We start from the raw sequence: 16,902 nt of genomic DNA on the forward strand, positions 1-16,902 counted from the left end.
CAGGCAGGGACCAAGAATTAGGCTACAAAGGATGGCTGGTATGTACCTTGAGGTCATCAATTCAGGAAACCAAAATCTAGAAGTATCAGGGAGTTGGACTAGAGATGGAGAAATGAAAATTAAAAATTTTGATGTGGGGCCTCTGCAGAAATCCAGCATTTGTATGGCAGTCATAGAGCAGCTTAACAATGAAACGAATCCCTTCTTAGATAGGGGCTCATGAGACCACCACCACGAGGACCACAGCTGGCTTTAGAGATGGACAGACCTCAGCCCCCAGAGTGACTCAGATAGGCATACCTGGTGATGGTGACTGAGCAGGTGAAGGTAGTTGAATGCTTCCTAATAATAGTTCTTCATGGCAAGCAATCCTGAATTTGCATTTAGGCAACTATCTAAGCTAGTTTATATCTTCAGCCATTCTATTATCTCTACATGATAAATGCCATGTATGTGCTCTGCGATGTATTAAATAAGGGATTCCTTTGACCTTTTCTAAAGTTAAATTTTAACATTGCAAAGCATCATTCAAGTACACTGTAAAAAGTTCAGTCTGCCACCCAATCTACCACTGACTTCCTTGAAGCTTGAGAAGCTCAGGGGCAGATTCCTTGTACCACAATTTACACAGAAGCTTGGTTTGGCAAAAACTAAGAAGGCAGTAGTTTATTCCATCCTTTCAATTTACCTCCTAAGCCAGACTTCTACCCCTGCTGTCTACTCTTGTTGTATCTTAAAAGGTATGTCAGTCTTTAATTTTTGTTTGATTTTCAGCAGGAAACAAATTTGTTTTTTAAAAAAATGACTGGATTTTAACTTCTTGTCTTTCACTTAAGGAAGCATGTTGGAGAACAGTGTCTAAGGAGAGTCGGTATTTGAAGTGTGAAGTAACTATAACAATAGCTAACATGTATTGAGCATTTGTTCTTTGTCACAGGGCATAGCCTCACACGAGGAAAGTGACATTAACGTCCATCTTACAAATTAGGCAACAGGGATGCAGAAAGTCCAGTGATGTTGTACAGCTGGAGTGTGGCATACATAGGATTTAAAACTAGGATGTGACTTCAAAGTTTAGGATTTTAAACCCTACACTGTACTGTCTCCACACACTGGAGTCAGATAGACACAATAAACTTCAGGCTTTGATCACTTCTCTTCCCTGCCTCTTCAGTGAACGTCTGTGCTGCTACCAGAGATTAACATCCTGTCGGGGTATCTGGACTCTTGAGGGCTGGAGTATGTCTACGCTTTGTCCAGATCAAACAGAGAAATCGTAAGTGCACAAATTCTTCAGTGTCTGCCCAACTGTGCTGCTTATTCTTTGATTTTTTTTCCCCTTTTCTTTGCAAGTAACGCTTGTGTTCTGAGGGAGAAGTCCCGAAGATCGTATTTTCCAATAGCCACTCTGCATTTTATAGAGTTGTATTCTGCTGGAATATTATGCCCTAGAAATCTACTGAATTTGGCTTCCGTGTTAACCTCATTCATCTTTAGATCAGTTCTTTGGAAAAGAGACAAAAATAACCAAATACGTCTTCTTGGGATATGGGAAGCATTGGGTTATCATCTCAGTGGCCCTTAAAATTTTTGAGGTTTAGTTTTCTGTTTCTTTTGTCTTCTCTGCTCTTGTCAGTACTCCCAAAGAAACAGAAGTGAAATGTAGCTCCAGTCGAGTTCATTTCTTCCTTTTTGTACTTTCAAGGAGACTGGAATCAAAAAAAGTATTATGAAGTTGGTTTTGTGATTTACTACGTCAAAGCCTTTTTCTGTTGGACTAACAGACTAGAGGACAGGAGAGAGAGAGAGATGATAGAAGTTACAGTTTCTAGATCATTTTAAGACTATAATGAATTTTTAAAATATATTCTAAGACTTTTTGGTAAAGTTTTTTTTAATCGCATATTACATCTCTAAATAAATTTACTTAGTCATAGCATGTATTTTCTCTATTTCATATTAAGTATGCCTATTTAAATGGGAAAATATATATGCATATATGACTTCACACAATGACAGGGATGTTATTTCATGTTTTTCTCTTCCTATTTCATTATACAAACCATCTTTTGAAACATGAAATGGTTGTATAAGTAATGCATAATAGCTAAACAAAAACAATCTAGATTTTAATTCATATATATACAAATTGGAGGTGGATTTGGACTAAATGGAGGGGAAAAAAAGATAACAAAATTCAGTCTAAGTTTTTTCTCTAACACTATGACCTTGGATAAATTTCTTTATATTCTGTAAGATGCAGGCAAAAACTGCCCCCTACCTATCTTTCGGAGCTGCTGCAAGATTTATTAAACTAGGAGGAAAAAACCCGAAAACTCCTCAGAGGTCTGATGAGATAGGAGTTATATAAATACAAGGCAGCATTGTTATCTCCAAGGGATGTATGAAGTTGAATTAAATTTTACAACACCCTTAAGAGTCAAGCAGATAATCTTAGACCAATTTTTTTTCAGAGAAGGAGGCTTAAGCTCCTCTGTTAAAGCCACTTAGAGTGGGTGTATGAGAAGAGATACAATTACTGGATTCAGAGCGAGGCCAGTATTTGGTGATACCTGAATATATTTTAAAGGGCGGTTTGTTTTTTTAAAAAAAAATCCCATCATCCCCTTGGCAGGCAATGAGAAGAGTCTGAGTATTATTCTCCCCAGTTTTCTTTCTGAGGTTCTTCATGAAATTGATCTGAAATGCAAGACACCTTGTCTCAATGGTATCCAAGGGGAGCCAAGTATTTTGAGAGCTATTAAAAGACATTGTTCTCATGATGAGACATATAATGTGATTTAGTGCAGCCGAAGCCAAGGTATCTATCAGACAGAGAGAGACCTAGGAAAAGGGGAAGAAGAAAATCCAATGTGACAGCTCCTGTAGTCAGTGTGGTCAGGTTCTGTGCTTAGTGAATATACGGCTATATTCATGTAACATATATGTGATTATAACCACCTATGACATTCCCCCCTACCTCCACCAAAATAAAAGCAAAAATAAATTGGAGAATAAATGTTTTCCCTTCAGCCTAAACAAACTCGCTCACTTGTTTCCAAAATTGCTTGCTCAACACTACTAAAAATGATTCAAAGTGCTAATTAGAATGCCCGGCACACAGTAAACTGTCAATATATGTAATTATTTGGATTTGGAGTAGAAACAGTATTGCATAAAGTCGAGAACATAGTAGGAATATGTTGCCTGGATTGGAGTCTTGCCTCTTGCACTAAATTGCTCTGTGATTGTGGGTAGTGGCTTAACATAACCTGTAAAGTGGGGACAGTGACAGTACTTAGCTAAGATTAATTTTGGAAAAAAACAAATGAGCATGTACATGTAAAATCTTTAGCCTGGCTTCTAGCACACAGACTCATCTGATCTATAAAATGTTAAATACTGGCAGTTGTGCAGGTAGGGCTGCTACACTCCTGTTGCTCTGCTAGCCAGTTATTTATTGAGTACGCCCACGAGCCAGGCATTGAAGGAGGCTTTAGGGAAAGGACAGATAAAAAGGGAGACATGGCCCTTATCCATATGTAGCTCTGGGGTATTAACAAAAAACATTCAAATAAAATAATTGAAGGTTGTAACGTGCTAAGAAGGAATGAAGAGGGGACTGACAGAAAATGTGAAACGAATTTCTTCTTAGGGAGTCAGGGAGAGTCTCTCTAAGGAAGTACATTTAGACGGAAGGTTTCAAAGAAAAGGAGTCAGCCATATGAAGTGGGGTTGGTGACGGGCATTCTGGGTAGGAACAGTATATGCGAAGGTTACAAGTTGGGAAAAGCTTGGCATGTGGGAGGAAGAGATTGTCCAGAGTTGCTGAAGAATATGGCTGAGGAGGGAAAGGCCTGTGAAATGCGATGGAGGAACAGGCAGGACCCAGTTACGCAGGCTTGATGGGCCATGGGAAGAAGAGTGGGTATTCTGTTTGCAAAGGTAAGTCACCTAAGGATTTTAAATAGTGGCAAGGAATTAGAACTTTTAGACTTTTGAAAGACCACTTATGCTGCTTTGTAAGGCAAGGCACTCAGACTTTTCGATTATGCACAACAACTAGCATGTGACACTAAAATATGTTCATATTCTCTCTCTCTCTAAATACATATGTTAATCAGTAATTAAATACTAACAAGGCTATTTTTTCCTACACATAAATGAATCATCTTGTGGTACCATTTTGGTACTTATATCCCATTTGAAGATGACTATTGTAGAGAAAGTATGGAGCAGAGCAATTGTGGAGTAGGGAGAGTAGTGTGGAGGCTGTTGTGCTAGTCCAGGTAAGAAATGATGCTAACTTAGACTAGGTGGTGGCATATTTTTCCTATGCATAATGGAAAAGATTCCTAATTGAGATTACAGATCTGTGTTCTCTCCTGGCCCTTGATAGCAACTCTTTTCCTAATAAATGACCCATTCTTAATGGATTATATTAATAAAACCTTTGGGTGGTTGGCTTGCAAACACCTTGAAATAGCGTAGCCCACTTTCCCCCATGATTAGCCTATTTCTTGAAGTCCTCTGGAAAAGGACGACGGTTTAGGGAATTATTGGTACTTCCCATTTCTGCTTGTTGACAAAAGCCCATGGGGATCAGAGCCATAAGAAATAAAATTAATCTCTTAAAAAAAATTCTTAGAGCCCATTTCATCCACATGTGTAACCTTTTTCACAAATAGATAATTAAAATCAGGCATTCAAAAATTGCCTGCCCTCTATGAATTCTCAGCAAATGGACTTCAAATGCTTTCACTTAGGGGGATTATTGTAATAGGTGTGTTTTAAAAGATGGGCATTGTAAACTCTTTAAGGAGGAAATAGAAGTTCCACTTGTACCGATTCTTCAGGAAGAACTTCATGCTGAAACCAAAACAATCTAAATTTTGGTAGGCTAATAATAGACTAAAACCAGAAAATATGAATCTACTCATTTCTTTTCCATTTTGCTTTTTCAAGTCCTAGATTTGGATGGGCGTTTATCTGGTTTCTGGGTCTTTAATCTAATCTGGTTTTCCTCTCTTGGAGGAATTCTCATACACTCAGCTGGAGTAGAAAGGAGGTTAGCAGGGCATAGAAAGAAGGCATTAAGCAAACGATCTGCAAAGCTTTGAAAATCTTTCTGAAGAGAGGAAAACAGCTGTCCTGGGCTTTGACAAAGAGCACTTGCAATTAGGGAGGAAGGAGGCCCTCTGGGTCTCCTCTCCTTCATCTAGGAGCCACAATCTGCCGGTGTCCCTTTCTTAGGAGGATTTGGGCTTGGTAGTAAAGGAGCTTTTGGAAGAACAGTCTGTGTCTCCTTCAGTGACAAACAGGACACTCTTTTGTCCTTTTAAGTATTCAAATTTAATGACTGAGAAACCTGTCCTCGGGCATTTGCAAATTTCTTGGATTGGTCAAGAGAACAATACTGTCAATTAATTTTTGCAACACACCTCTGGATTGAAACAATATAAGAGAAATTCCTCCTGGACAGCATTAAAAAAGAGTATTATTAATTGAAGAATAATGATCACTCTGTTACTTTCAGTTGGTCTCATCAGACTCAGGATTCAGATTTTCCAGTGAGGTTACCTTTGCAAGTGTGGGAATGAATAATCGTGTAATTAGAAACTGGAAATTGGACCATTTTTGTTGTGGCATTCATTTATTCAATCAGTAAATATTCGTGGAATAATTTACTAGTTACCATGTGATAAGACAGTGTTATCAGGCTCGTGAAGACTACAAAGACATTTGAAAGTATTTCAACCCTTAGAAGCAAACTTCCTATATGAAAAAGGCTTGGATTTTGAGAAATTCTTTGTGATTTTCAAAGCCCATTCGCCTACTATAAATCTTCATCTGAACTTCTGAATAGTAGCAGGGGAGCTAGGCTGGGCAGACATTATAATCATACAATTATAGAACTTTAGAAGCAAAAGGGATTTTAAAGATCATCTAATACAACAACTTAGTTTGAGAGCTAGGAAGCTGAGAGATTGCTACTTGCCTGAGGTCCCACAGCAAACTAACCGCAGAGCATCCAGCATCCACTTCAAGTGTGCTATCAAGAATCTTAAGGCATGTGTTAGTAGCTCTAAGCTAGGCAGTAATGCCACAGGGTAAATGGAGCACCATGCCTCCTTTCCTGTATGGGTTTGCACACAGATATATCATAGACTCACAATGAATACTGATTGAATTAACGACAGACAGATTTCCTACCGTGTAGGGCACTATTTCAAGTACTAAGGGTAAAATGGCACACAAGATGGACTGGTCACTTCTTCCAAGTTGCTCACAATGTGGTCTTCATGTCCTCAGTGAGTGTGCAGTCTCTTAGGGTAGCCAAGATATATGCCCACAAAATGCAGTAAGGTCGGGTTCAAATACAGTGAGTGCTTTAGGAGGTCAAGGAAGGAATCTACGTGTGATAATTGATGGAAAAATCCCCCAGACAAAACACACACACACACACGATTATTTAATTGCATCATTCTGTGCTGATGCTGGGACACACAGGCTCTACTCAAGGTAAGGTCAAGATGCCAACTAACTGAGATTAACAAGGGAAAGAGGAGAAGCCCACTCATCCCTATTTTCTAAACTGAAAAAGACCAGGGAGGAAAACAAACAAAAGAAACAGCCACAGAGACTGACAGAAACAAAACAGGAATAGGAAGTCCCCAACACAGGGACCAGTCCGCGAGCTCCGGCTGGCCGCCCCCACAGGAGGGGCGCACGGACTCAGCGCGGAGCCCGGCGTCCGCGGGGGCGCAGAGCGCGCGGCGGCGAGGAGCGGGCGGCGGCAGCGCCGCGGGCGAGCCCAAGGGGAGGGTCGACGGCGCATCCAGTCCCCGCAGCCACCCGCGCGCAGCGCAGCTCGGGAGCGGGACGCGGCGCTTGGAGCCCCGGCAGCGCCCGCCCTCTCTCCGGCGTCGCCTGCCAGCGCGCCAGCGCCCGCTCCGCCCGTGACTTCAGTTCGGCTCCACCCCCGCGTGGCGGCGGCTCGCTCGGTCCGAACCCGCGCTCGGCACCAGCCCAGCCCGAGCCAGCGGCTGCCACCTGCCCCGCGCCGCCCGCCCCCACCACGACCCAACTTGGATGGAGTTGGGGTCTTGAGCGCCTGCCCCGCACAGCTGGCCAGCGGAGAGCCCCGCGCCGCCACCCACGGTCCGGGATTCCCTCTCCGCTCCTCTTTGCTCCCGCGATGGGAAAAGTTGGCACCGGCGGCGGCTCCCCATCCGGGCTGAGCGCGCTCCTTGCCGGCGTGGGGCTCTTGATCCTCTGTGCCCCGGGCGCCTGCGGCGGCGACTCCTGCTGTCCCCCGCGGCACCCCAGCTCGGCCCCACACTGGGCTCCGACCCCAGGGGGACTTGCTCACCAGGGTTCGCGAGGTAGAGCTCCTGCCACGCCCCTGCCCCTGCTTGGACGCCCCCTGTTCGCAGTGGCCCCCGGAGACCGAGTGCTGTCCCTGGAGCGGATCCCGGGCACCGGGACGTTGGTGGAGGTTGCTCAGCGCTCTGGCCGGAGGAGACGGAGTGGAGATCAGGAGAAGGCAGAACGGGGAGGGGGCGCGAGTAGAAGCCCCCGGGGAGTGTTAAAGGACAGAGGGCAGCAGGAGCCTGGGACTCTGGAGCGGGACCCGGACAAAGCCACTCGCTTCCGGCTGGAGGAGCTGAGACTGACCAGCACCACGTTCGCTCTGACAGGCGACTCAGCGCATAACCAAGCCATGGTCCATTGGTCTGGCCACAACAGCAGCGTGAGTAGAATGGGACTGAGGGCAAAAGGGTGAAAGATGGAAGGGGTTAAAGGCCGCTATGTGATCTGATGGAGAATCAGGGGAAATGGGGTTTCTGGACTTGAAAGATGCTGCAAACTAAAGTCTTCCCTGTTCACCTCCCCCAGGAGTTAATATCAAGTCACCTACTAGGAGACCACCCCCATCCGTTTCCCACCAGCATCATCCGAGTCCTCTCCAAGCCTCTAAAAAAGCTTCATACAGGGCAGGCAGATCTCTCTTTCCGGTTTCTTCCGTCTTGTTGGTGTAGGGCAGAGCCTAAGAGGAGGAGGCAGGTGGAGGGGTTAAAGTATTATGAACGCGGAAGTGAAAGGGTTAAATTTCCAAGTAGGCTGGCATTCCCTCAAGTGACTTTCCCATTACTTGCTAGACTTGAGGATGAGTGCAAGTTAGATTAAAAAAAAAGTCTTTATTTGTAGGTTTTTAATTTTATTTTTATGCAGAGCTCCTAACCCCCTCTGCCCCACAAGGGAAGAGAAATTCAGTAGGTGATAAGATGCCCTTAATGTATTGTCTGTTTCTGGATGCAAGACCAAGTGGATGCAAGTTTCAGGATGGGAACTCTCCAGCATCTTCTCACAGCACCAGCCAGTGTGTTTTGAGAGCCAGGGCTTTCCAGCCTGTGAATGAGTGGTTGTTCTCTGGCTTGATCGGTCCCAGGAAGATCAGATATATCCGTGTGACAACAACTCCCTGTTCTCCCCCATTGCCTGACCTCCAGTGAAGAGCACAAATAAAGACTTAGCGCTCCCTTTATTAAGGGAAGAGAGGGATTGCTGGATTCCAGGAGGCTGACACTGGAGAGTGTGGGTGCAAGCCCATGAGCTGTAGCGAAGTCAGGGAAGGTTTTAGATTTTTGGAAAAGCTTGCATATCTGGTATTTGAAGTAGCTATTCCAGTTTAAACCGCACCTGAAAACTTCAAGGAGCTAAAATAGTAAAGAACAAGCTTTGATGGTAATAACTACAGATGATTTTAAAGTATGGAAACTTCTCCAGGCTGCCATCAACTAGACAAGAACGTAAAAACCAAGGATGGGTAAAATGAAAAAGAAAAAAGTCAAAGTTTCAGCGTCTGCCAGGTTATGGAGATTGTAGTATTTGTACTATGCACTGTCTGTGCAGCCTGGTACATTTCAAAATGTTTTCAGTTGTGATATAATTGCCAGAAACCTTCCCAGGGAACTGCCACTATAATGAATTGTGCTGTCAGCTTTTTAATGGAAGTTGTGAACATTTTAAAATAAGAGTCTGTCATTATGGATTCCTTGGGTACACAGGTATAAGTTGTATTAAGGCAAATCATGATAAATAGTATTTTGTATCATGTCTCTGCCCTGAGAGCGACAGCAGGGTTTTCCCTGCAATTTTGCCTTCATGACCAAGGCTATGGTTTTATGTGGTTCTCAGGATTGGTTTAATCAAATAATTGAAGCCAAGATACTTTTCATTCATGTTCTAGAGACCCTTGCCTTCATTCCTGACCTTAACCATCATATCTTTCATATCATAACCATGAAAATTAATCCCCCAATTTGAACTTGAATCTTTTTAAACTGATGACATAACTTTCACACTGCTTTAAGTGATTAACTCCAAGCTTCTAGCTTTGAGGGGAGATTTTAGACACATCAAACATATTAGATCTTGTATCAAGAAGTAAAGGACTTTGGACTCAAAATATTTCTGGCTTTTAATGTAATTCAAGCTGTGAAATATCACTTACCCATTAGACCTCTACTTTAGTTCATCTCTTGAAAGATCTTGGAAAGAGCAAGAAAAGGAGAGTACATCTTTGGCAAATTTTAAACTCAATTTAAGAAATGATACCAAGCCCTGCCAGCCTTTTTTTTTTCCCCATTGGTGCTTATAAGCCCAGTTAGGCTTATTAGGGTCAGGTCTTGGACGGGTGACATGCAAGGAATTCTGAGATAATGTAGGCATTAGTCAAGGTGTTAAAGATCAGAGTACTCAACTCATGTAAACTAATGAGATTTCTATCCCATTAAGTCTCTCATTCTATAAGGATCCTCCCCACCCGGCACCCCTGCCCACTTACACACAAATTGGTTTTTTTTCTGTGTATATGTACAGGTAGTAGAGGAAGAGAAATCATCTTTTATCAAGATCCTCCAAAACAAAGCTGTCCCAGATTCATAGGAGAGAGAAACTTTAAAATATTTTTTGAAAGGAAGGAAGGCAGAAAGAAACTTTTCCAGGCAACTCTGTGATGTGAAAAGCAGAGTGGAGACCTAAGTTCTAGTTCTGCTTATTTGTGGTTTGATCTTGGCAAGCTGATTGCACTCTGAGTGTGAATTTCTTCATCTCTAAAAGGGGCGGGGGCAATGCCTATCAGGTTCATTACCGAGAATTACATGATGGAATATACATAAGAGGGAATCATGACTGTAAAGTACTGTACACCTCTTTGTAACTTTCAGAGTACACTTTCCTTTCCTCCAGAGCAAGAAATCCACTAACCTAACCCTGAGGACAGCATTGGGTGGGGGGCTCTCATTTTCTTCACATTTAGATGCTGTCTCCTATAAATCCATCCCCAAAACATTCAGGGCCACTGTCTGTACACATCCTCTGAACCTGTCTCACCTTTAGCTAAAAGCCTTTGCTAAGTAGGGCTTCTGATTCCAATAACACCTGCATTAAAGGTGTAAATGTATGGTAATTACAGGCTGCCTGTCAAACTGGTGAAGAATTCTGTATCTTTCTCTCATCTCCTTTCCCTTCTCCTTCCTGCCCCCTCCACTGTTGGACTTGTGCAGTTGTGTAAAAGATATGACTGTTTTGCCTCATCTGTGGGTGTGATGTGATTCCTCTATACTGCAGTCTAGCCTGATGGAAACTGTCACTAGAGTTGGTGGAACACCTCGGGGATCTTTTGGCATGAAAGGTTCTGGGTATGAATCATTTGTCATGAGCTTGGTGTCGTAAGCAAGAACATATTGTTCCTACCCTACTCATCCAAGGCATGCTGTGCCCTGATCTAAATTTATAGAGTAATTCTTAGTTCATTGAAATATATATTTGCCTATATGTATGTATGATGGGACACGTGTTTATTCCTTATTTCCAAGAAATTTCAAAATGCTACATTCAATAATCCGTTATAGTATCCCTGTAAGGTAATAGGCTGGAGTCAATTTGAATATTCCATTCACCGTCTTGTCCCTTTCTTACTAGAAATAGTGTTATAAGATTTGTAAACAGAGGCTTTTACTTGACTTATTTTGCTATTAGGATATTTTTAATACTGCATTTATCCCAGAGAATGATGATCTGGTTGGGTGTCATGAACTTCTTTGCCTTTTGTTGTTCTGAGACTTGACATTGAACTATCCATTCTTATTTGAATAAACTGAGTCCCAGCTTGAGTCAGGTTTTGGGGTAGATGCATCACATTCATCATCTCAGTTAATTTTCATAAAAATGTTGCAAGTAAATGTTATTATTCCCATTACATAAAAGAAGAAACTGAAGCTCCAGAAAGCTCCATGACTTACTAAGAGGATGCAGCAGTTCAGCAGCAAAGTGGGGACTGGCACCCACGGTGATGTAACTTCAAAGCCCTGCAGAATGTTTCGTTTTGTAGACGTTAAGGTAGGACAGAGAAACTCGGACCTTTTGAATCTGTATTTTAAGTCATCCTGTCTTGGGTGGATTTCAGATGATGGTGGAGGAGGACAGAGTCTTAGCTGGAAGCTCCATTCTCTTTGTAGAAAAGCAAGGACTAGAACATGTGCTTGTCACATTGCACTCCTTACCTTAAAGTAGTGATTTGGCTGTTCTCTTCTCCGCCCACCTCTTCATCTTTAGTGAGATGTGGAATCCGCACCTGGTGATTCATTGAGCACGAGGTAATGTGCCATCATTCAGCTTTCAGGTCTGATGTTCTTCAGGAAGAGATCCCTTTTCTAAGTCAATCACAAATCTGATTTCATAGAGAGATTGCCTCTGAATGCTTGATTCGGCTATACATTGTGACATAAGATTTTTTTTTCCTTTTTTTCTAAAGTAAAATGATAAAGGATTGTAGATTTCTCTAGCAAGCCCACATAGTTCCTTCTCTGATCAGGGATTTATGCTGTTAATGAATGTTAATGTGGTGTGACATGGAAGACGGTGGGTTTGGAAGCAGATCTGAATTTGAACGTTGGCTCTCCTGCTTACAAGCACTTTGCTTTGAGCAAGACACTTAAATTCTTTGAGCTTCAGCTTTCTCAACTGAAATTTGGGGATGGTATGTCTTTTTCTGGCTTTTTCCTAAAGATTTGATGTCACATATACAAAGTGATTGGTACATAGTAAGTGCTCAATAAATGCTACTTCTAATTTTTGTAGGAAATGATTCTCTACTGGTATTAAGAAGCCTGGGTTATAGTCCTGACTGTACACAAAAATTAGATGCATAGTGATAGTCTGTTAAAACGTTGTGGCCCCAATTTTATCCTCTGTAAAATGATGTGAATACAGTAAAGCACCACTGAAATCCATTACAGGTTGAAATTAACTTAATAGTTTTTTCGACTAACAGGTATCATGCAACTACTCCATCTGAATAAAGTGCACTGGGATTGGTTGGGATGCAAAAATGACAAAAGATCCTATACCCTTGACCTATAAGTAAGCAAGCCTTTCATTTCACAAGATTCTTCCTCTTTCTACAGTTTCTATGCACATCTATTAATAGGAAATCAAGACATCTGAGACCCAAGCAGGCATTCATTTCAATATGGATTTGCAGCAAGATGTAGCTTACTAGGTTTATTGTATCATACCTTCATGTTAAGGCACTTGGTATCTTTGGACAAAATAACTGCTTAATGTGAAATTGGAAAGTAAAAATCTCTTAAGACACTTTAGTGGGATTTTCTAGAGTAAATTGACATGAGTGTTCTCTCTGGGAACTATATCCACATCTCTTTAAAGAGGGACCCCGGAAACTCATAAACTAGGATACCGAAGCTGATGCAATTATCTGATTTATTCAAGAGCATAATTAATGCTCACATTTAGGGAGACATTGTCATATGGCAGCATTATGCTAAGAAGCTTCACAAATGATCATACTTTTAATCCCACAAATATGTATTGAGTCCTAATATTTGTCAGGCACTGATAATAGGAACACATGTGTAGTGATGCACAAAGATGAAAAGAAATGAAAAGAAAAGAAATGTCCTTAAAGAGCTTTAAATCTTCTTCCCAAAGAATGTTCTGAAGAGGTAGCAGAAGCTGTGTCCTTGGAGGGGATAATGTGCTGTAGGGAGTTCAGAGGAGGGATGGGCGGCTTCTAGTTGGGGTGGTCTTCAAACTTGATTGCAAAATAAGTGCTTCAACTGAATCTTGAAATGTAGAGAAAATTTTAATTAAGAGATGGAGATTTTTATAAGGATATTTTGAGCTGAGTGGATGATTGAGTAAAGGTCGATGGGAGAGATGTAAAAAGTCCTATCTGTATCGAGGAAATTATCCTGTTAAATGGAAACCGTGTTTAACTAAAGTTTCAAACTTAGAAATAGTTTTTAAAATATGATTTAAGCACAAAAATATAGACACCCATCTCCTAGTGAATTTGGCTATATTCCAAGCCCCCAAAAGACAGGAAAAGCCTGTACAATCAGGTCACTTGAAAACATAGCTGCCCTTATTTGCACATTAAGTCTCAGCTGGAGTCATCACTGTTTCATTCTTACCTTGACATTTTTCACACGCAGTTTTCACAAAAGGGCTTTCTTTTGTCTAAGATCTTGGTCGGAAACATCACTGGCCAGGCTACAAGAAGGGTAAATTAATTTGGCTCCCTGACGGCTTTTGTTGACTCAATGTATGTAAAATTTTTGTCCTGTCTTTGTGTATGTCTCAATTACTGCCCTATTTCTCTGCTAGAAAGGGTGGTGAGTGCATCTGTTGTGTCCTAGAAAGGAAAGTAGCCAAACAGTGTTGCTTCAGTGGCCAAACGGGATGGCAGAGAAGAGGCGTGCTCCGTATGAGGAGGCTGGGCTCCACGTGGGCGCAGCAATTACTCTTGAGGGATGCACCCTCTGCTCCGATGGGATGGGTGGAATAGTCAAGTGTTTGTCAAGAAACAAAGCTAGAATCTTACTGTGCATGGTTTATAAGGAAAAAAAGAGCCTATTCTAAAGTGTAGGTGGGGGGAAAAAAGGACGTGAATGCTCTGTAGGAAGTGCTACGTGAAATTTTACACATGTATGAAAGATACTGTGTCTATTTCTATAGCGCTCCTGAATGTTGTTATACCACTGTGGATCAGTTATAGCCTGTTTCCTTTGTAGAGTGCTTCGGTTTTCAAAGATTGGAACATTGCTTCAGTTTTATTCTCAGCACAATCCCCTGAGATGGGAAAGACAAATACCATCAGCATTTCTCAAATAGGGAAAGCAAGGCATTGGTATTTAGCAGGTCAGCGAGTGGAAGAAAAGGGTCAGAAACGTTCTGTCACACTGCACGACTGATTCTTGGTTTGGAGCACTGCTGGCTTCCACGGCCAGGAGTTGGAACACAGCTGCACCCCAGCCTCCTGGTTCGCCTGGAGCCCCTGTACCTGGGTCCATAATGTGTGCCATCATGGGACGAAGCATGCGTATCAGCCATGGGGCTCCCGAGTTCTAGGCTCAGGTATTCAAGCTATTTGTCCTGGGCCTCAGAGCAAGTGGCCCGCTCAAAAGTCATGCTGTTGGCATTGTTTAAACCTTTAAAAAGGGACCTTCAAGAGAGATGATGGGACTTTTTGTAAGTGAGTCTCTGGCAACGACCCGTCCTCCATGTGTGTTCCGCTACTGATGGCCTTCAGAGATGAGGTTACTTATGACTGGGCTTCTTGCAGCAGAAGGTTGGGGAGATGAGGGGTTTAGCCACCTCCTCCCCTCTTTCACTGTCTTATGCCTATGAAATCTAGTGTAAAATAATATTAAGTTGGCCTCAGTCAAAGGAATCTGAGCTTCAACTTTGAGGAGCAGCAGTAGTCAAACAGCAGGGGTGGCTTGTTGATTCTAAAGGATTTTATTTGCTCGAGGAGGATTATAATTGAGTTACCAGCTATTGCCTTTTCTGCTCCTTCCAACTTTTGGTGTGGGGAAAGGGGTGGGGTGGGGGAAGGGAACAAAGGAGAGTTTGCTGAACATTAGGGATATCTCTGCAGCCAGATAAGATGAAACGATTATAACAGAAATCACTCTTAACAGCAATAGCTTAAATAACCACCAATTTAGTGAACAGCTTCCATGGAAGTATGTTCTAGGGCATCAGCACATTATTTCACTTCCTATTCACAGCACCCTTACGAACTAGCTATCATTATCCTCGTTCTAAAGCTGAGGGAGTCCAGGCTTAAAGAACCTGCCCCAGGTCACCCAGCTTGAAGGTGGTGGCAGAGCTGGAATTTGATTTTTACCCCTTCAGGCTCCAGAGCTTTTTCTGTTTGATCGTGTTGCCCCTTCATAAGGGTTTATCTCTGAGTTGCTTTGGGGAGAATGGCATAAATCAGTGTGGATGGGCAGTAGGAGAACTCTAGACAGGAGCACCCTCATCTCAGGTAGCTTCCTTTGACGGGTCACCCCATTTCAGTCCCCTGACCTAATACACTTTACTTGGTAATAAGCTGCTCGGTGATGGAGCTTGATCAAAGCCCTAACCTCCATCCATCCTCGTCCCCAGGAATGGCTCATCTGGGGTTATTAATACATGTCCTCTTATTATCCCGGGAGGATGTGTGGGGTGTGCTGTTTGATTTCTCCCTGCTGGCTAATGACCCTAGAGTGACAGTGTGGACAACTTGTACACTCTTTAAAGATGGTGCTAATAAAAATAATGTCATCAGACAACCAGCTAATTATGTTGTGCCCTGAAGCCAGTGATGCCTCTAGTCGCCTTCCCCTAACCAGAATCGCAGGGGCTACTGAGACACAACATTGTGGGCCAGTGATCCTTCCGCTCCAGGGCCTATGGTGGAGGTTAAATGAAAAAGGTCTTCCCCTATGTCAGCATTTCCCAAGATACACTCTTGATTAGAACCATTAAAAGGGATAAAAGGCTATTTTAGGCATGGTTGTCACCCTGCTTAGAGGCCTATCTGCAGCCCTGTTTCCCCTGTTTGCCAAATTGATGGGAGAGTTCTTAGCTGAGCAGCCATGGGCTTGCTCCTTGGGCACCTAGGGCAGTGTTTCCCAGAGAGTTTGTCTTCATGGGACCAACTTTTGAATCTGCTGATGGGGACTGGAAATCTCTATGTTTTACAAACTCCCTTAGAAACTCTAAAGTTTAAAAATAATTTCCCTAAAATTTATGTGTGAGTTTTGGGGGTCCATGAGCCCCTTCCATTGTCCGCACAATCTTCTATCAGTGTGCTCTATTTTACCCTGGAGAGCTGAAGCTCAAAGGTTTCATCAGCTTCTCAATTAAAACTGTGACCACAATGCTGAAGACCTGGCGGAAGGTTCTGTAAGGCAAGGAGAGATGATTACACGGCACAGCACAGGTGCCCCAGGCAGAGTAAGATGGTGCCTTTCTGCCTGAGGGTGATGTTTCTATTGTTTCTATCACTGATTATATTCTAGGCAGTTACCTTTCCAGGATGTCCCTTTGGCCATGGGCAAAACAAGTGGCTAAAAGAGTACATTATTTTAAATATAACATGATGTTTAATGATTTGTTTGAATTCCCACTCCACTACCAATATGTGAATTTGGGCAGTTAACTTTATAACTCTGTGCCTTAGTTTCCTCATCTGTTAAACGGAAATAATAATGATGTAATTTCTATATGGTTTCTTGATGCTTAAAGGAGACAATAGCTATAAAAAAAAAAGCCTAAAGTGGTATCTGGCATATAATAAGCAATCTATAAAGTTTAGCTGTTATCATTTTGGTCAATATTTTGTTAACATTAATACTGGCACGGATAATACTTGAGCACCACGTACTAAAGGACCTTCGCAATGTGTTGCTTATTGCTTCTGTTTCTGCGTTTATGCTGTTTCATCCTGGTTCCACTTTCTTATAATGAGGTCGGGGCTTTCTTTTGCTCTGGAAAGAGTATCCCTTCCCACATCTCTTGCTGTTTGCACACTATAGTTGT

At 42.4% G+C, this 16,902-nt stretch overlaps 1 protein-coding gene across 6 annotated transcripts in view; it reads left to right on the top strand.

Annotated features, from left to right (window-relative positions):
• Nucleotides 1–1,156: 1,156 nt before the first annotated feature.
• SORCS1 (sortilin related VPS10 domain containing receptor 1) overlaps nt 1,157–16,902 on the top strand; it is a 474,344-nt gene continuing 458,598 nt past the window's right edge. For 3 of the 6 annotated variants that reach the window (XM_032490972.1, XM_032490971.1, XM_006187863.2), the window contains exon 1: nt 7,059–7,753. In XM_032490972.1, coding sequence (XP_032346863.1) covers nt 7,199–7,753 — 555 coding nt within the window. In that variant the 5' untranslated portion in view covers nt 7,059–7,198. Of the gene's footprint in view, nt 1,277–6,824; nt 7,754–16,902 lie in introns of those variants that run through there. The other 3 variants (XM_032490975.1, XM_032490974.1, XM_032490973.1) reach the window with 3 other exon arrangements.

The sequence above is a fragment of the Camelus ferus genome, chromosome 11 (genome assembly GCF_009834535.1).
Source record: "Camelus ferus isolate YT-003-E chromosome 11, BCGSAC_Cfer_1.0, whole genome shotgun sequence".
NCBI classification, from domain to species: Eukaryota; Metazoa; Chordata; class Mammalia; order Artiodactyla; family Camelidae; genus Camelus; species Camelus ferus.